General features: G+C 49.6%; 1 protein-coding gene and 1 pseudogene across 1 annotated transcript; one reads left to right on the top strand and one right to left on the bottom strand.

Moving 5' to 3' along the window:
- Nucleotides 1-296: 296 nt before the first annotated feature.
- On the bottom strand, nt 297-1,360 carry LOC117855542 (cysteine proteinase inhibitor 4). Its single transcript, XM_034737923.2, has one exon. The coding sequence runs from the start codon at nt 987-989 to the stop codon at nt 507-509; it is 483 nt and encodes a 160-aa protein (XP_034593814.1). The 5' UTR covers nt 990-1,360; the 3' UTR covers nt 297-506.
- Nucleotides 1,361-4,965: 3,605 nt separating this feature from the next.
- LOC117858642 (uncharacterized) lies at nt 4,966-8,685 on the top strand (annotated as a pseudogene).
- Nucleotides 8,686-21,466: the final 12,781 nt, after the last annotated feature.

The following is a 21,466-nucleotide window of genomic DNA, read 5'->3' as shown; positions in this document are numbered from 1 at the left end:
AAAAGACTCCACGTCGCATCGAAAAAGGTGGAAACATGGCAATGCAAACGTGATGCAGCTATCCATTCTTGCTGTGTGGATCGTGACTCATCAAAACCAGCTGACTTCTTAAGCAGACAGTACAAACGTGCACGATGGCCGCCGCGTGACCTTTGCTTGCCGAGGCACAGCTAGATCTGGTTCTGCAGTAAGACGGTGGCAATGTTGATCCATGGGTTCCAAGCTAGCACAAAGTTGTGTAGGCAAATGGCCTCAGGTCATCACTGATTTGGATCAATGAGCACACATAGATACAATTCTGATTCAGAACAGCATTTTATTGTCACTCTCATCTCTCTGTACAATAGCCTTCAGATTCAGACCATCTACGGCAGCGCAAAGTTATTGTGGTCTTCACTCTCTGCTACCCTTACAAAAACAAGACTTTTATTCGCTCACCAAAGTCTGCGAGAAAGCAGACCGGCCAAAGTCACAGACGCACACACTCTCGATCGGTGCCGCCACACCTACTTCGGGGCAGCCGGCGCGAACCTGAGCAGGGTGCGCGACTCGAGCCAGGGCTTGACGACGACGACGGCGTCGAACACGCGCTCGCCCTCGCCGCTGCCGGCGTTCTCCGCGCCACCCTCCTCCTCCGCGGCGACGCGGAGGTAGTACTTGAGCCCCGACACCACCTGCCGCTGCGCCGCGACCACCCTGGCGAACTCGAGCCTGCCGCCGCCGCCGACGCGCCGCCGGTTGTACTCGGCGACGGAGAACCGGCCGAGCTCCTGCACCTCCTCGTCCCCCTCCACGTCCCGCACCTCCGTCCTCGCCCCCACCTTCCTCCCGCGCCACTCGCCGCTCGGCTGCCGGATGCGCGCCCCGCTCCCGTTCGGCTCGTCGTCGGCGCGCGCGGACGGCGCCGCGGCCACGAGCATGACGACGGCGAGCAGGATGCAGCAAGCGCCAAGAAGACGAGCCATGGCACCACCGTACTTTCTTATCATCACTGATAGCTAAGTGTGGTTTCGAGTTTGTGACAGCTTGTGCTTTGTGGATGATCGAGTGACGCCAGAGCAGTGCACGATGCCGCCGCCGTTATATAGCGGGGGAGCTTCGGCTGCTTGGAAGGGCACGGCCACGGGCGGGTGAGGCCAAACGCGGCGCGCAGTGGGTGCGTGAACTGCGCGTCCCGAGGTGGCGCCGCGCGGGGTGGGGATGCATGGGATAGGGACGAGCGGGAGGCGGGCGGAGGACACGTCGGCCGGCGGGGCATGGTCGCGTGGCGTGGTGCTGCCGCGTAGACGGCGGGCTGCTCGTGAGGTGGTGGGGCCGGTTCCTCGTGGGCTATGACGGCATGACGCCAGGCCGCCGCGAGGGGTTGTTGTTTCTGACCAACAAAACTGGTGGACGTCCGGCTGTGTTTGTTGGAACTTGGAACTAAACGGATATGGTATACGGATTACACGGCACCGTACTGGGGCCTGGGCCCTGGAGGAGCTTCTGCTCGACACCACTGCTCGTCTCTTCCCATGTTTCCTTTTTCCCAATGGCTAGCTAGTGTGGAGTTGCCTGTGGCGTATTGCCGGCGGTGACATTGTCGCTTTTATCGGTATTGTCATGCAATCAGGTTTGCTGTGCTCAATCGTGTTCGAATCTGAACAACGCCGTGGTTTCGTCCCCAATCGTTGAACAGCCAAACTTCCTTCGCGGCGACTGACTGAGATAGAGTTTGAGCAGAACATGCGTACTCAATCGTGTTCGAATTTGAACAACGTAACGCCGTGATTTCCATATTGTTGGAAGCTTACAGACCAAACAACGCCAAAAATCCAAAATCCATATTTGCCGTGCATATATACTACTAATACATGACAGACCTTGAGGACGGTCGGTGTGGTCAACTTTGTTCAGCTTTGCCTCAAGCTCATCTTGCTCCTCGTCGGCCTGTGCTCGCCGCCGCGGCCGACGTCCGGCCTGCTACACCGGAGCAATTTGGACCTTTTCCACCTTTTTATGATTCAGATTTGAACTGCGGTCTCTCGTCTATCAGCAAGTCAGCAACAAAGCAATGCATCTCATGCACGTGTTTGTGACCGTGCAGCCACTCCTGTTGAGCGACGGACGACTGCAGTGCGGCTCGTCGGTGACTCGGTGTAGTAGAGCTGTGGAACTCGTGGGGAACTCTCTTTTGTGCCCGGCCCATGCACGAAGGCCTTATTAAACCAAAAAGCCGGCCTTGCCGAGCTCAGCCACACAAAGCCCAATAAACCCTATCTCGGCCCACGATGGAGGGAAGCCTGACCGACCAGCAGCGCCCCACGACGGCCGGGGGGCTGCCGGCCTCGCCTCCGCCGCCGGCCCCGCCGGTAGCGCGCGAACGACCGAGTGATCCGAATATCCGATCGGGTGATTTCTCTCTCGCAGGTGACGGGGGACTACGGGCGGTCGTGGCGGCGGCACGAGCCGATCGACGTGAAGGGCGTGATCCAGCCGTACCCCTACCGCCCTACGCCACCAGCACCAGCGGCACCCTGCGCGTGCTCATGCGCTCCTCCACCGGCCTCGGCAGGGTCTACACGGCCGAGTCCAAGGACGGCGGCGCCACCTGGCCGCTCCCACCGCCCTGCCCAACCCCAACTCGGGCATCGACGGGACCAGGACGCGCGGCGGTGGTCTCGTGCTCGCGTACAACGCCCGCTCCAGGGGGCAGCTCAAGCTGGTGGCCGTCTCCGACGACGGCGGCGACTCGTGGAGGGAGGGCGTCCTCACGCTGGATCGAGGACGCCACGGGCATGGAGTTCTCGTACCCGACCGTCATCACCAGCTAGCGGCGACGGCCTCATCCACGTCACCTACACCTGCTACAACCGGACGCAGATCAAGGTGATCATCGCCGTGCAAGTTCTCCAATTCTTCACGGAAGTCGCCGCGCGCTCCATCAGCGCTGCGGTCTTCTTCTTCTTCTTCTTCCACTATTGCTGCAGCTGCGCGTTTATCTCTGAATCTCTAATCCGATTAACTGTTTTCTGACTGCAGCATGTGGTTATTCAGCCCGGGAGATGGTTCGCATGATGCTGATGACAAACAACTGGCCTGCTGGAGCAGGCTACTGTATGAATGAGACGTAGGTGCAGTACTCATACAAGATCATATCAGCAGTAGGCTAGAAAATTAAAGCTCACATCTTTATCATAGATAATGTTCGTGGTGGAGATACATCTGCACACAGATCTAAAGGAACAGAAGCCGAAATCCAACCCCATCAAAATCAAAGAAATGTATCAATTAGGCCTGTGGACGCACGCTGTATATACTTAAACAACTGAATAATTGCACGGCCAGGAATTAACTACTAATAAATAAAAAGTGTATGGATCTGCTAATGATCTTGTAAATCTGTTACAACAACTGTTTGATGGAACTGGAGGTGGGGGGCCGGGGTATGTACATATCTCTTTCTTTCTCTCTATCATTGTACTGGTTGATGTTGATGAGTCCAAAATAACAGATGATGCCTGACTACTTTTATTTTTTATCAACAGTCCCTTCAGAAACGTCTAGACCATATGAATCTCAAATTTTTATTAGGTTTTGAACATAGATATATAACAGGCGCATTACAAATCAGTTATAAGTTTTTGGAGACAGACGCCTCCTTTTTTCTGAGACCAAGGTGAAGGGATTTGATTTGATTTTTTTTTTCAAAAGGGAGAAATTATATTACCGGTGCAATCGGGGCTCGATGCTTGATCCCGAATCAAATAAACTAGACAGAATGCAAGCGACACATTATCCTTGCAATGTTCACTTTACACGTTGGCCACTTCATGATCAATGCTAGTGCTGCATGTAGTTTCCTTTTGCAAAGTCCAAGCAGAAGGAGAGGATCATATCTGATCCGAATGGAAATGGAAAAGGACCGAGCAGTCTGCTGCTGGGGGACAGTATCATGATAACCATTTCCATTTTTTTATATACATAAATGTATAATGTCCCCACTACTCCAATCCGCAACCATACTTTAGGTTCTATAATTGAAGTCTTTTTTTTGCATACCTAATTGGAGCTTGACACACGCTGATCGTCGGGATCAGGAAATAATGCCGGATAAAACACATGCTTTGTGGTCAGGGAAAATGCGTATCATCATCAGGATCATATTAACAACAGTATGCGCATGAATGGCTAACACATGCTGACATGCATGCACGCTGAACTTGGATGTCATATCAGTGTATGCCCTCGCTACACATCGAAGTATGCAATAATGCACATTTAATTACAAAAAGAAGGACTCCCAAAGGTGCGTGCAGTGATTATATATATTTCAGAAAACCTAAGAGTAGACGAGTAGTGAGATTTGTTTTTTCGAAAAAGTGACGAGTAGTGAGATTGTGAGAGCATGCAGGGTATGAATTTTAAACAATTTTAAATGCATAAGGCCAGTCTTGATAGAGTTCCATAGAAATTTTATTAGTATTAAATTTCATGCCATGTCAATATGTTTGCTGACTTGACAAGTTCACTACGAGGATATCGATGAGAGAGGAGTTTCATTTCCATGACACCCACCAGGCTTAGTTATCAAATTCTCGGTCTTTGTAACAATGTAATGAAACTGTGCAGTGAGACTGGCCTAACAAGTGCTCCTTCCCCACCTTAACATAATAGGTATTTTTATTTAAAAAGCCAAAAGTTATAACTATTTCATCAGCAATGCCAAATTACATATGTGCTAGACTTACAGAAGTTATAGCACAATCCACATTCAATAATTAAATTCTTACGATCCAATTTTTCAAGGTTTTTTGCCCATCCATCCAGAACGGTGACACGAACCATATAGAAACTTGATTATGTTATGTTAGCTCCTAGCTCAGACATGTCACTGCCAAGCAACATACACACAGCAGACTCGTTTGACGGCTTGTTTGACTTGGGGTTAGCGTGCACACGCGTGTTGATTACGACGCAGATCAGATGGGGATCGATGGAGGGAAAAAGATAATCGCCGTGATCACGCGGCGTGATTCATTACGTACGTGGACAGTTTCCTGCTGCCGCCTGTAGTCTGTAGATAGCTAGATAAGGTCGTCGTCGTAACGTTAGCGTGTCAGGCTGTGAGCGTGACTCTCACGTCAAATGCTCGCTGGCTGGGACCTGCCGGAGCTTGACGAGGAGGCTACCTCTTCGCGGCCGCGCGGGGCACCGACGACTGTTCCGGCCGACCTGAGATCCATCATCCATGCTTGCCTATCGCGCGCGCGTCTGTCTGAACAGGCGGCAAAAACGCATTGGAAATGCGACAGCGTCCCAGATTTCGTTGCACAGGTTCCCGTGCATTATTGTAGCAATGCTTGGAGTAGTAGCATAATCTCGTGATGAGAACGTGGGCAATTGGGTCGTGCACAATACGACTATACGTACATGCATGATGCGCAATGCAAGTCGCCATTCACTGACGAGCCACTGGCCACAATGCTATGCTACGGATGCATCATTGCTGCTCGCTTTTCGCCCACCAGATAAGGTTTTGCCCAACTTAATCCGTGCCATTAGCTGGCGATAATATCCACTGCACAACTGACAACTCTTCGTCGCCGCGCACAATTGCATGCGTTCATCAACGGCACTGCTATATGTTAGTTTGATCTTCACTCCGACTCGGTCCAACGATCGAGTCGGATCCAATCTCGTGTCCTGATCGGAGACGCGCAACCAATCCATGATTGCGGACCCCCGTCGCGCAGCGCATATAAAAGGAGAGGTGGGGGCTGGGGGCACGAACGCCCAAGGTCGCTACCGTGCCCTACTCGCCCACCTACAGAAACCCGATCTAATCTATTCACTGTTAGCGACGGGAAGCTCTGCCACCTCCTGCTACACCGCACTCGCCGCGTCGTCGCCGCCGCCGTCATCTCCATGGCGAGCTCAAGCACTAAGACCGATGGTTGACATCTCTACTCTCTCTCTACTCTCCCTCTCGTTCTCTCCTTTTGTTTTCTCTGATGTAAATCTTAGACAATGTTTTAATCTAAAGTTTAAGTTATTGATCCGCTAGTTGTGATCCTATGACCCTATCAATGGTATCAGAGCAGTTCTAGTGTATACATCTAGTCGGGGAAAGGAGGTTTTGAATCGAAACATTTAGAAGGAGATGAATCAGAAATTTCAGCAATTTTTTTTTAAAAACGGCTGCCGCTGGATCCAGTGACGACCGCTGGCGGCGCTCCACCGCAAGACCCAAGGCGACAACCGCCGGATCTCGGACCAACTGCCGCCAGTAGCAAGAAGAAACCCTAACCCTAAGAAGAGGAAGAATCCGTGAGAAAAAGGACAGAACCTTACCGGATCCACTCTGCGCTCCAGGAAGAAGAAGGGAGAGGCGCGGCGGGTACCCAGGGCACCGACGCTGGACCACTCGACGGCGACGCGCTAACCCTAGGTCGAGCGCGCGTGCCGGCGAGGGGACCGGCAGCGGCGCCATCACTCGTGGTCACCCACCAGCGGAAGGAGCTACGGTGGCACCACAGATGGGCCTGCCGAGGGGAAGCCTCGGGCCGGGCGTAGTGCCGCTCGCTCGCCTGCCCCGCTTGGCTCCGCCGCTCGGCACTCGCTCGTGTGGCGGCACTGAAAGAGGAGAAGGAAGGGAGCAGAATGACTAGAGTTTGGCCGGTGCCGAGCGGCTCGTGGGTTTTGATCCCGCGAAAGTGCTGGACAGCTGTCGATTTCGATCTGACGGTGTAGATCACTTGCCGGGATTTGGAATAGGCGGGAGGTGGCTTTGCCGGCCCAGGCCTAGGTTGTGGCCTGGGAGGCACCGCGCGCGCTCCGGCGGTCATAGGCCGAGCCGTATTGCTGTTTGGGCCAGCAAGAGAAGTAGCAGGCCGGAGCGGGGGAAGCTGGGCCGCTGTTCGACTGCGCGCGCTGGGTTGCTTCCTCACTCGGGCCGAAAGAGCAGAGAAGATTGAGCCCCTGTTTTTTTCCAGTGTTTTTAGCATTTTTCCTGGAAATTGAATTAGTGGCTCAAATAAAATTAGTTTTAAGGAGTTTTCCTGTGAGTAAAATTCACAAATTAAGTTTAAACTTCCGCTGTATTAAGTTTAAGTTAAGTTGAATTTTTTTTGCTTTATTTTGCCAATTTATACATTAAGATGAAGTTTTTTAGTCTATTTCTCTAATTAAATTGGAACCAATGGGAAAATTTAATTAGAAAATAAGTACTTTTTCTGAGTATGATAATTTTATCTACTGACCAACGTTGTTGATAAAATTATTGTACTGGTAAGTTTTATTTTATCATTGTTGATTATATTTCCACTCAACGGTGATATGGAATTAATAATGAGAAGTTTTATGTTTTAATTTGACCAATGTTGAATTAACTCAAATCTTTATGAATTTTATTTGGAGGCAATCCTTTGAGTTACATCTCGTCTATAGAGCCTCTCAGTGGAGAGAATTACGGCTTATAGTGAGAGAAGATTGAAATAGCGCTTGCGCTGTCGGATATTGATCTAGCACTGACTGATCCCTATCCCATAGCTCCTGAGGACCCTGTGAGGGCTGAGAATGAGAGCGGAGATGATTTCAACGCTCGGGTGCGTGATCATGCACCAATTAGAATGCAGTACGACCTTGATTGTGTGAAGTAGCATGAGTCAAACAGAAAGTGCATGATGGTGATTAATAGCTCCATTTTGGAGGCAATAAGGTGCAATCCCAGAGTGTACCACCATCAGGGAGTACCTGAGAAAGGTGGAGAGTCATTTTACTAACTCTTCAAAAGCTTATGCAAGTACTCTTATTAAGAGGCTTGTTACTATGAAGTATACTGGTGGTGGAATAAGGAAGCACATATTGAGAATGAGCAACATGGCTTCCAAGCTTAAGCCTATGGACATGGAGCTCAAAGATGAGTTCGTAGTCCATTTGATCTTTGCCTCCCTACCCAAGGAGTTTGAGGCTTTTGCTGTTAATTACAACTCACAGCCAGAAAAGTGGGGCATTAAGAAGATGATTGTCATGTGTGTGCAGGAAGAGGAAAAGACTTAAGGGCTCATATGATGATTCTATCAATTACCTGAGCCAAAATAAGAAGACAAATTATCAAAATAGTAATTCTAAGCTACAAGGAAAACCTTAGTGGAATAATACCTTTTCTTCTAAGACACATGGAAAGGCTCCACTAAATGATCACCATCAAAGATCAAACCATGAAGAGGTAGTGGATAAGGACACTTGCAAGTGGTGCAAGAAGAAAGGACACTATCGGAAGAATTGTGTAGAATTCTTAAAGTTTCTGTGTAAGAGAGGTATGGACCTTATTACATTCGAAGATGAGAACTTGTATTTAAGTTATGCGAAATCTACCTGGTGGATTGATTCAGGTGGAACTGTTCATGTTGCAAATTCATTACAGGGCTTCCATACGAGGAGGATCCTGCAAAGAGGAGAAAGAAACATTAAAGTAGCAAATGGCGTCAAAGCTGAAGTCGAAGCCATTGGACAAATCCCATTAGAATTAGCAAATGGCTTTGTACTTCATCTGAGAGATGTTTTTTATGTACCCTCTTTGCGTAGAAATTTAATAAGTGTATCGCGCTTGGACAATGATGGTTTTGGTTGTCATTTCGGTGATGGACAATATAAAATTAAGTTTAATAATAAGTTTGTTGGTCTTGCCTTTAGACAAGACAAGCTTTATTTGTTATCACTTTGTGAGAATGTGAATGTTGTAAGCGTTGACAATGTGAATGCCTCCTCATCCATGAATGTAACCAATAAGCGGAAAAGAATTGATGATGTATCTTCGAAATTATGGCACTGTCATTTAGGCCATATTTTGAGGGGGAGAATTGAACGGTTAATTAAGGAATGAATTCTTCCACCTTTAGAATTTTCAGGTTTAGAGCAATGCATCGATTGCATTAAGGGAAAGTTTGTTAAAAAAATTTAAGAAAGACGCCAAACAAAGCACAGAAATTTTAGAAATAATTCACACAAATATGTGGTCCATTTCCTGTGACATCTGTGGATGGTTATGATTCTTTTATAACATTCACATATGATTATTCACGTTATGGTTATATTTATTCAATTAAGGAATGTTCAGAAGCATTGGATAAATTCAAGATATTTAAGGCTGAAGTAGAAAATCAGCATAATTTAAAGATTAAGATAGTAAGATCTGATCGTGGGGGGAGTACTACGGTCGACATACCCCATATGGCCAAGTTCCTGGACCTTTTGCAAGGTTTCTATAGGAAAATAGCATAGTTGCCTAGTACTCTACACCGGGCGAGCCTCGGCAGAATGGAGTAGCTGAAAGACATAACTGTACCTTAATGGATATGGTGAGAAGTATGATAAGTTACTCCACTTTACCGATTAGTTTGTGGATGGAGGCGTTAAAAACCGCAATTCACATTCTTAATTGAGTTCCCAGTAAGTTGTTGTCTAAAACACCGTATGTGTTGTGGATTGGACGAGAGACCTCACTTAATTATTTGCGTGTGTGGGGCTGTCCAGCTGAGGCTAAAGTGTTTAACCCAAATATTGGAAAATAGATTCTAAGGCAATCGGTTGTCATTTCATTAGCTACCCAGATAAGTCAAAAGGTTATTGTTTGTACTATCCTGACAAACATACTAAGTTTGTAGAAACGAGACACGCTGTCTTTTTGGAGGATGAGATGATTAGGGGGAGCACGGTACCCTGAGAAATTAGCCTTGAGGAGAAGCGGGTACACGTACCCACTCCGATGATTCAGGAAAACCTTTTTTCTCGATACCTGTTGTTGCTGCACCGATAGTGCAGAACACTGCAGTTACATCACCTGTTGTAGTTCTCTCATGACAACAACAAATGAGTATGAGGAACCTGTCCTTCAGGATCCTATAGAACCTGTTGTCACACATGAGGAAGAGCTGCAACAGCCCCAAATGGAGGATGTGCCAAATGTTGAGGAACCTGATGACCATGAAGTCTATGTCAGTGAAGAAGTTCAAATGGAGGGAGGTCCCACCTCATTTGAAGAAGCCATGAGAAGCGCTCACTCATCGAAATAGCTTGAAGCCATGGAAGATGAAATGAGATCTATGAGTAGCAACAAAGTCTGGGATTTAGAAGAATTTACTAAAGGAGTCAAGACAGTAGGTTGTAAATGGTTCTAAAAAACAAAATGTGACTCCAAAGGGAATGTCAAAAGATATAAAGCACGACTTGTAACAAAAGGCTTCATGCAAAGAGAAGGAATAGAATATAATGAGATTTTTTCTCCAGCCTCATGTAAGAATTCTTTTAGAATTATAATAGCTTTAGTGGCGCACTATGATTTAGAATTACATCAGATGGATGTAAAGACGGCTTTTCTCAATGGAGATTTGGAAGAAAATATTTACATGGCACAACCCAAAGATTTTGTCGTGGAAGGAAAAGAACGTATGGGATGCCACCTGAAGAAATTCATTTATGGATTAAAACAAGCCTCCAGACAATGGTACTTGAAGTTTGATGGGATAATAAGAAAGTTTGGGCTCAATGAGAATAAGGAGGACAATTGCATTTATGCAAAGTTTAAGAGTGGTAAATTCATTTTCCTCATCCTTTATGTGGATGATATCCTACTTGCTAGTAGTGATGTTAGTCTGTTATTCGAGACGAAGAAGTTCTTATCCTCGAACTTTGATATGAAAGATCTTGGTGAAGCTTCATTCATTTTAGGAATTGAAATTCATCGAGATGGAAGAAAGGGGGTTATAGGATTATCGCAGAAGGCATACTTAGAAAAGATTCTAAAGAAGTATAGTATGCATGCAAGTAAGCCTACGCCTACTTTCATAGTCAAGGGCAATAGATTTGAGAAATTTCAGTGTCCTAGGAACCAATATGAGATCGATCAAATGAAAGCGGTTCCATATGCTTCAGCTGTCAAAAGCTTAATGTATGCTCAAGTATGTACATGCCCTAACTTAGCTTTTGTTACCGGGATACTTGGCAGATATCAGGATAATCCAGGAATAGATCACTGGATGAAGCGTCCCCACATAAGTAGAGACTAAATGTGATACAAATATCAGTCCCAGGAGGCTGATAACACATTTATTCGACAGATAATTCAGTTACCGTACAACTCCCGAGGGAGTGGGCGTGAAAGCCACGCAGCGATAAACAGTAAATAGACAACGGCGGCTAACCAAGCGACTGCCAAAAGACAGCACTCGGGACTACACGGCAGCAGCAGCATCTTAGGCAGGGCAACACCACAGGTAGCGTCGGGTGCGGACACAACCTCTACTCGAGGTCTTCTGCGACGAACTCAGGGTCTTCTTCTGTAGTAATGAAGCAAGGGTGAGTACTAACGTACTCAACAAGTCCAACCCCATCCACGGAGGGGATACAAGCAAGATTATGCACAAGTATAACAAGGGTAGGCTAGGGTTCATTTTGCGGAAAAGCTAATTTTTAACACATGCAGGGGATCATTTTCGAAAGGGTTTTTGAAAAGTTTCCTTTAATACCCGAAATACTGAGTGGGGTTGATCCTACACAAAGGATCCAAGTTTTTATCGCTATCGGACTCCCCGTCCGTCATAGAGCACGGCACAACTGCCGGACTCTTCTGAAATTCCACACACACACACACACACACACACACTCATGACATTCTTGCCCAAACACTAGTTATGTGACCAAGCCGTAATTCGTCCAATACCGTGGACACGGCTACCCGGATAGGTTTTAACTCTGCAGAGGGTGTACACTTTTCCCACAAGTAGGGTACCGTAGCACAATCACCTTAGTGACGGTACGGATCCTAACAAAGCCATTACCCACCTTAGCTAAGACTGGCTAGTTCTCACGGAAACACCCAAGGGGTTCACGGCTCGCTCAGGAGACCGTAACCGGGACTTAAGTCACCAAGATCTTAATCCTTTTCCGTGGGTTCCCGTTGCTCACCAGCACTCCTGAGGACTAACCATCCAGCTAGTGGGATTTATGCTAAGCCGTTGCCCATACAACGGTCGAGTGGTTGCACGATAGTGGAATTAGGCAAGATGACACATTAACTCGGTCCTTAATTTCGACCGGATGGATATCCCCCGACATTGCTCAACCACCAAGGTACGAGCACAACAACATGGCATCCCACACAAGGAACACCCATCCATCCCGTCCACACATTTCTTTTCCCGAACCGAAAAGCCATTCCTCTTACTTGGACACACACACACATTTATTTTCCGAAAACACCATTGTAATAAGGATTGCAATTGAGTAACAATTCCCTAAGCGTTCTAGCAGTGGTTATCATCTAAACAGAGCGAGTCATATTTAGAGATAAGCATAGGACAACAAGGAATGTTTATATCAATCAAGGGGTGGCTAACCAACCATGTCTTGCGATAAAATAATATGCATTTTGTAAAACAGGCCAATAGGTTGTGTTTGAAAAACTAGGTATTAAGTATGCATCAAAGGGTGAGATTGGACTTGCCGTCTTCAAAGCCTTCCGGGAGTTCCGGCTCGCGGTACAGGTCCTCGGACTCGGGCTCGCGGTCAAACTCTTCCTCGGGCTCCTCCTCGGGCAATCCGCGATCTACGGCACACACAAACAGGCACACGAATAAATAAAAGAGGAAACGATTTTTAACCGAGAGCTCCGAACAGGAAACGCGAACGGAAAATAGGTAGAGGGGATATTTTTGGGAAATTTGGATATGGATCGGCGAAAGTATTCTGGAGGATGACGTGGTAAAATTTGGGATTAATTGGAGGGAGTTTGGCGCATGAAATGACGGGTTAAACATTGATTAGGGGCTTAAACGGAGGTTTAGGGCTGATTTTTAATAAACCAGGGACCTATTTGTAATTTCTTTCGGAAGTGGAGGGGCTTATGTGTAATTTGGGGAAACTTGGGGGTTAGATCGGAATTCTTGGAGTTTTGGCTCCTTCTTCTTCCAGGAAACAGAGGAAGAGAGAGGGAGGGAGAGAGTGGGCCGGCGGTCGGTCGGTGGGGCGCCGCCGGCGGCGAGCCGTGGGGCGGAGGGGCGGCGAAGGGAGCTGAGGGGGCGCTCCATCTGCCTCACCTCGGGTAGGTGGTGTCGGAGGAGGGCGGGGCACAGGCGCCCGTGGGGCGGCGGCGACGGCAGGTGTGCGGCGGCGGCGGCGCGGAATGCGGCGGCGGCGGGGCGGCGACGGCGGCACCGGGTGGAGGTGGCGAGTTGGGGGGAGTGGCTTGGCAAGGGGAGGCCGGTCGTGCCCCTATTTATAGGCCGACGGGGTGGTGGCCGGAGGTAGGGGCCGGTTATTTGGCCAGCGGTGGGAGCTCGATGGCCACGGCACCGGTGGCGTGCCGTGCGGGAGGTTGGGCCGGCGAGGCGGCGTGGTGCGGGGCCGGGACGGCCGGCTTGGGGGAGCGGCGAGCGGGGCCGGGGAGGCCGGCGCCGGAGCAGGCGGCCGGGGTCCGGACCGGGCGCGCGGATCGAGGGGGGCGGCGGCGTGGCCGACGCCGGGCCGGCCGACGGGGCCCACGCGCGGGGAGGCCGAGCGGCGTGGCTCCAGGAAGGGGGTGGCGCCGGGTAGTAATGGGGAGGGGCCGGCCAGGGAGTGGCGCCAGGAAGAGAAGGAGGAGAGAGAGAAAGAAGGAGGGAGGAAGAAGAAGAAAGAAGGGGAAGAAGAAGAAGGAAAAAGAAAGGAGAAAGGGGAGGAAAAAAAAAGGAAGAGACCGGCGGCACTCGCGGCACGCGGTCGGAGCACGCGCACGGCGTCTGACACCGGCACACGGCGAGATTCGCGGGCACAGATAAAAAGATAGGTGGGGGTCGGCATGGGTACCGGGACGGCGAAATCGCCGGGGAGGTTTCCGATTTCCGGGAGCTCAGCGGTAAAAAGATTTTAAAGACGGTTTTTAACGGGTGATTTTAGTTAGTGATTTTTGCGGGCGTTACAAACCTACCCCACTTAAATTGAATCTCGTCCTCGAGATTCGACTGAGTCCTGAAGAGATGGGGAAATTCCTTCTTTAACGCGTCCTCGCGTTCCCACGTGGCCTCTTCTTTGCCATGCCTGCTCCACTGTACTCTGCAGATCCGGACTGCTGTATTCCTTGTCCTTCTGGTGACAGTGTCCAAAATCTTGACAGGTACTTCTTGATACCGAAGGTCCTTTTGTAGGTCTATTGTTTCCACCGGTACTTGTTCCTCCGGTACTCTCAAGCATTTCCTTAGCTGGGAGACATGGAATACCGGGTGTATATCCGACATTTCTTCAGGCAGTTGGATACGGTATGCTACGGCTCCCACTCTCTTTAACACCTGGTACGGTCCAATGTACCGAGGGGCTAGCTTTCCTTGCACCTGAAACCTTCGCGTACCCCGAATCGGGAATACCTTGAGGTAGACAAAATCTCCCTCATTGAAGCACAATTCCCGTCTTCTCTTGTCAGAGTAGCTCTTCTGTCTGGACTGTGCAGCCTTTAACTTCTCTCGGATCTCTGCTACACGGTCTTCAGCTTCCTTGATAAAAGCTGGTCCGAGCAGGGAACGCTCTCCGACTTCTGACCACATCAAAGGGGTCCGACACTTTCTACCATAAAGGGCCTCAAATGGTGACATGCCTAGACTGGCTTGGTAACTATTGTTGTATGAGAATTCTGCATAGGGTAGACTTTGTTCCCAATCCTTTCCATAGGTGAGGACACACGCTCTCAACATATCTTCCATGATCTGGTTTACCCGTTCGGTCTGGCCATCGGTCTGGGGGTGATAAGCTGAACTAAAATCCAGTTTGGTGCCCATGGCTTTGTGTAGGCTCCTCCAAAACCTAGAGGTGAACTGAGTTCCTCTATCTGAGACGATCTGGCTGGGCACACCATGCAACTTCACTATGTTGTCGACGTAGAGTCGAGCCAGTTTTTCTCCACCGTAAGTGGTCCGTACGGGCAGATAGTGAGCAACCTTGGTGAGTCGGTCCACTATTACCCATATGGAGTCATTTCCCCTCTGAGATCTGGGCAAGCCTACTACAAAATCCATGCCAATCTTATCCCACTTCCAAACCGGGATAGGCAAGGGTTGTAGCAAGCCGGCTGGCTTCTGGTGCTCGGCCTTGACTCTTTGGCAGGTATCGCACCGGGCGACAAACTGAGCTATGTCTGCCTTCATCCCATTCCACCAGTACTTTTGCTTTAAGTCCATGTACATCTTGGTGGATCCGGGGTGAATGGAGTATGCCGAGTTATGGGCTTCATCCATGATGGTCTGCCGGAATTCTCCGTCCTTAGGGACACAAATTCTGTTCTTATACCACAAGGTTCCCTTGTCATCTACCCTGAAATCCGGGGCTTTATTTTCTCCGGTCTGCTTGCGGATTTTTACTAGATCTTGGTCTGAACCCTGGGCTTCTCGGATTTTATCCTCCAATGTGGGCTGGACACTTAGCCTACGGCTAGCATTCTGGGGAATGATATGCATATTCAACTGGGCCATTTCCTCTCGTAGACGGGCATTCTCGGGTCCGGGCTGTCCATAGGACTTTCTGCTTAGGGCATCAGCTACCACATTAGCTTTGCCAGGGTGGTAATGGATTTCCAGGTTGTAGTCCTTTACCAGCTCTAGCCACCTCCTCTGCCTTAAGTTCAGGTCAGGTTGGGTAAAGATGTACTTTAGGCTCTTATGGTCAGTGTAGATTTCACACTTATTCCCAATCAGATAATGTCTCCAGATCTTGAGGGCATGCACTACGGCTGCAAATTCCAAGTCATGGGTTGGGTAGTTCTGCTCATGGGGCTTAAGCTGTCGGGAAGCATATGCCACGACCTTCCCATCCTGCATGAGGACACAGCCTAATCCTTGTCGAGATGCATCGCAGTAGATGACGAAGTCTCGCTGGATATCTGGCAAGGTCAGCACTGGGGCTGTTGTCAACCTTCTCTTCAGCTCCTGGAAACTCCGCTCACATGACTCGGTCCAGGTGAACTTCTTGTCCTTTCTGAGCAACTCTGTCATGGGCCGGGCTATCTTGGAGAATCCATCAATAAACCTCCGATAATATCCAGCTAAACCCAGGGAACTCCTGATTTCACTAACATTAGTGGGCTGCTGCCAGTTGGAGACGGCTTCCACCTTCTCAGGATCAACTGCTACTCCTTCCGTGGTCAAGATATGACCAAGGAATGCCACTTTCTCAAGCCAAAATTCGCACTTGCTGAATTTAACATAGAGTCGGTGGGCTCTCAATTTTTCCAAGACCACCCGTAAGTGGTGTTCATGCTCGCGAACACTCTTGGAGTAAATAAGTATGTCGTCTATAAAGACTACGACGAACTTATCTAACTCATCCATAAACACCTTGTTCATGAGATTCATGAAATAAGCAGGTGCATTGGTTAATCCAAAGGACATCACTGTAAACTCAAATTGACCATAACGAGTGACAAAGGCGGTTTTCGGGATGTCGCTCTCCTTGATCTTGAGCTGATAATACCCCGATCTCAGATCTATCTTGGAGAAATACTTGGCTCCCTTTAGTTGGTCAAATAGGTCATCTATTCTAGGGAGGGGGTACTTGTTCTTAATGGTGACCTCATTCAATGCGCGATAATCCACGCACATCCTCATACTCCCGTCTTTCTTCTTGACAAAAAGCACAGGGGCTCCCCACAGGGACGAGCTGGGCCTGATAAAACCACTCTGTTGCAATTCTCCCAACTGTTTCTTCAGCTCGGCTAACTCTGGGGCTGCCATTCTATAGGGTCTCTTGGCTATAGGGGAGGTTCCGGGGACAAGGTCAATTACGAAATCTATGTCTCTGTTAGGGGGCATTCCAGGTAGTTCCTGAGGAAAGATGTCCGGGTATTCACTCACTACCGGAACCTCTTCTAAGATCTTAGTCTCCATGCTGAACACCATGGGGTCTGGGCCACTTCCCTTAGTGTGACAGGTCACTTGCACACCATCTTGATTGGTCAGGTGCACCACCTTATCAGCACACCCTATATGACCGTCGTGCAGGCTTAACCAATCCATTCCAAGGATCACATCTATCCCCTTAGACTTAAGTACTACTAGATCCGCTAGAAATTCTACCCCACTTAAATTGATCCTTACCCGGGAACAGCCTAGTCGACACTGAATGTCGGCCCCAGGGGTCCGGGTTAATAGGGGTAACTTTAGTAGTACTGTAGGTATATGATGTTTCTCCACAAAACTTGAGGATATGAAGGAATGGGATGCTCCAGAATCAAAAAGTACTGTTGCCAAGACTGAGCTGACTAGGAACTCACCGAGTACCACGCCCTGAGCTTCGCGAGCCTCCTGCGCGCCGATGTGGTTGACGCGGGCTCGTCCGAATGACTGCTGGGGCGGCCTCATCTGCTGGCTGTTGTTGTTGCTGGGGTTGCCACTGCTGCGGACTGGCACACGGTTGGCTCCTGACAATGCGGCCCTGGGCCCAGCTACTGAGTTGGACAAGGCTGATGCTGCTGGCTTGTTGGCATAGGGGCAGTTGGCGATGAAATGCCCTGGCTCTCTGCAGTTGAAGCATGCCCTACCATTGCTGGTGACCTGGCTGGCACTGCTCTGTGGGGCCTTGATGGAGTTCTGGCTCCTGAATGGGGCAGCAGTATGATGCGAACCAGATGCTTGGGACTGGGTCCGATAATGCATGGGAGCTTGGGATCTGGGCAAGGGGTGACCGAAGCTCCTTGGCTTCTGGAATCGGTCCTGTTGGTGTGCCTTGTTTTCCAGGAACCGACGCTTGTTGTCCCTCCGCCCTTCTGCCTTGGCCCTCTCAGTCAAGATGGTCATGTTCATCAAGGTGTTGAAGTCGGGGTAGATCTGAGGAGTGAGCAGGGTCCTAAATTCCGCGTTCAAGCCTTTCTTGAACATGTCCTGCTTCTTCTCGTCCTTGTCCACCTCCTCCGGAGCATAACGGGCCAGCTCCATGAACTGGAAGGTGTACTCCTCCACAGATCGGTTGCCCTGGCGGAGTTCACGGAACTCATCCGCCTTGCGCTTCATGGTGGCGGCGGGGATGTGGTAGCGACGGAATTCCGTCACGAACTCATCCCAGGTGATAGTAGAGGCATCCTGGGCGGCAGAGCAGTAGTTCTCCCACCAAGCTAGGGCAGTTCCAGTGAGCTGGTGGGCAGCCAAGAGGACTTTGTCCCTGCTCTCACACCCAAAGGGTTCCAGTTTCCTCTGGATGACGCGCAGCCAGTCATCCGCGTCCAGAGGGTTAACAGACCCGCCAAAAGTAGGTGGCTTGGTCCGGAGAAAGTCCGTCAACTTCTCATTCATATTCTGCCCGCGGGGCCTCTGGCGAGTCACGGCGTTGGCTAAAGATTCCAGCAGAAGGGTCTGGTTGTTCATCACTTGAACCAGATCGATGACCGGTGGGGGCGGTGGCTGCTGCGTTCCCACTTGGCTTTCTCCCCTTCCTTCTGGCTGGCTTACTTCCTGCTCCTCAGGGAGTACTGCCGGAGGCGGTTCTTGCCTTTCGGGCTGCCTCTCTGCACTGGGGGAGGCATGAGCCTGACTTGGGGAAGTCCTGGTGGCACGCTTGGGCGGCATCTGCAGATTGAGTGAGACCTTTTCATGAGAGTATGATTTGGATTTTAGTGATCTTTAAAGTGGTTATTTCGTATTTTCGAAGAGACAGAATCCACCTTCTGTCGACAAACACACAGACTAACAAGCAACAAACACAAACGATTTTATTTATTCTGCCACGGGGGGGGGGGGGTACAACACTGCTGGGGTAAGGCCAAAACACGCACTACACGACCGGTTATAACCGCACAACTGGGGGGTACAACTCTAAACTGAGGACCATGACGGCTTCATTCCCTGGGCAATCCTGGTTGGGCATACTACTCACGGGGCGAGTCTTCTCCCTGGACTAAGTGGTCTTCCATTGGAATGAGAAGGGATGGCTCATCGTCCTTGCTCCATGCTTCGCACTCGAGAGGGAAATCTGCGGCTTCTCCCACCGTGAGATCAATGCCCCTTCTGGAAGTATCGGGAAAAGGGACAACTGATGGGGTTGGGGCACCATGGTACTTGTAGTGCTCGAGTGCGAGAGGATTTCCTTCAGTGCCAGGAGGCCCTTCGGCCTCCGGGGTGACCATCCATCTTTTAGTAATCCCACTGAGATGCGCCTCCTTGAGCTCTCGGAGGTGCTGACTCTGAGCTCGTTTAAGGGCTTCCATGGCTGCATTTTCTGCACTTCGAGCAGTTGCTACTTGTGCTCTTGATTCCCTTAGCATCGCTTGAAGCATCCTTATGTGAATCTCCGTCCTCTCGACATGGCGGACTTGTTGCCTCAGCTTTACAGCTTGCTGATCATAGAGTCTATCCAAGCTGACAAGGTAGGCGGCCATGTGATAGATGGTGGCGTCCTCTTCGCGCCGTCCGTGTTCATCCAAGGCCCTCATTCGGGCTCTCCAACCCGGATGGTCCTTTTCGGCGGGCGGAAAGTACCTCATGGATGTGGGCTCAAGGTGCATCTCGTACATCTAGCATAGGTAACCGAGAGCTTTGCGAGCCGCTACTGGGTAGGTGTCCCGGTGTCGGAATCCCATAGCTGACACTTGGAGTGGCTCGATGTTGGGGTAGCGAGCACTCCTCCCAATGTGGATGATTACTTCACACTGAGGAATACCGTAGCGCTCGTATTCCCTGCTGGAACACTCCGGGGGCTCTCGAATACCTAGGCGCTTCAAGCAGACCAGCAGTAGCTTGGGAAAACCGGGTTCCTCCGTGCAACGGCTGTGGGTCCAAAATCCTTCCTCGGCCATCTGGAAAAGTTCCGGGGCACAAATTAGTTTTACAATAGAGCAAAGGTAGGGAGAAATTTTGTAATTCTTTTGTTTTGGTCAAAAAGGGCTAATCCGGTCCTAAGGTCGCGTCCTACAGCCAACGACGGCTCTGATACCACCTGAAGCGTCCCCACATAAGTAGAGACTAAATGTGATACAAATATCAGTCCCAGGAGGCTGATAACACATTTATTCGACAGATAATTCAGTTACCGTACAACTCCCGAGGGAGTGGGCGTGAAAGCCACGCAGCGATAAACAGTAAATAGACAACGGCGGCTAACCAAGCGACTGCCAAAAGACAGCACTCGGGACTACACGGCAGCAGCAGCATCTTGGGCAGGGCAACACCACAGGCAGCGTCGGGTGCGGACACAACCTCTACTCGAGGTCTTCTGCGACGAACTCAGGGTCTTCTTCTGTAGTAATGAAGCAAGGGTGAGTACTAACGTACTCAACAAGTCCAACCCCATCCACGGAGGGGATACAAGCAAGATTATGCACAAGTATAACAAGGGTAGGCTAGGGTTCATTTTGCGGAAAAGCTAATTTTTAACACATGCAGGGGATCATTTTTGAAAGGGTTTTTGAAAAGTTTCCTTTAATACCCGAAATACTGAGTGGGGTTGATTCTACACAAAGGATCCAAGTTTTTATCGCTATCGGACTCCCCGTCCGTCATAGCGCACGGCACAACTGCCGGACTCTTCTGAAATTCCACACACACACACACACACACACACTCATGACATTCTTGCCCAAACACTAGTTATGTGACCAAGCCGTAATTCGTCCAATACCGTGGACACGGCTACCCGGATAGGTTTTAACTCTGCAGAGGGTGTACACTTTTCCCACAAGTAGGGTACCGTAGCACAATCACCTTAGTGACGGTACGGATCCTAACAAAGCCATTACCCACCTTAGCTAAGACTGGCTAGTTCTCACGGAAACACCCAAGGGGTTCACGGCTCGCTCAGGAGACCGTAACCGGGACTTAAGTCACCAAGATCTTAATCCTTTTCCGTGGGTTCCCGTTGCTCACCAGCACTCCTGAGGACTAACCATCCAGCTAGTGGGATTTATGCTAAGCCGTTGCCCATACAACGGTCGAGTGGTTGCACGATAGTGGAATTAGGCAAGATGACACATTAACTCGGTCCTTAATTTCGACCGGATGGATATCCCCCGACATTGCTCAACCACCAAGGTACGAGCACAACAACATGGCATCCCACACAAGGAACACCCATCCATCCCGTCCACACATTTCTTTTCCCGAACCGAAAAGCCATTCCTCTTACTTGGACACACACACACATTTATTTTCCGAAAACACCATTGTAATAAGGATTGCAATTGAGTAACAATTTCCTAAGCGTTCTAGCAGTGGTTATCATCTAAACAGAGCGAGTCATATTTAGAGATAAGCATAGGACAACAAGGAATGTTTATATCAATCAAGGGGTGGCTAACCAACCATGTCTTGCGATAAAATAATATGCATTTTGTAAAACAGGCCAATAGGTTGTGTTTGAAAAACTAGGTATTAAGTATGCATCAAAGGGTGAGATTGGACTTGCCGTCTTCAAAGCCTTCCGGGAGTTCCGGCTCGCGGTACAGGTCCTCGGACTCGGGCTCGCGGTCAAACTCTTCCTC

The sequence above is a fragment of the Setaria viridis genome, chromosome 5, assembly GCF_005286985.2.
Source record: "Setaria viridis chromosome 5, Setaria_viridis_v4.0, whole genome shotgun sequence".
Lineage (NCBI taxonomy): Eukaryota > Viridiplantae > Streptophyta > Magnoliopsida > Poales > Poaceae > Setaria > Setaria viridis.
This window is presented reverse-complemented; position numbering and strand designations above follow the sequence as displayed.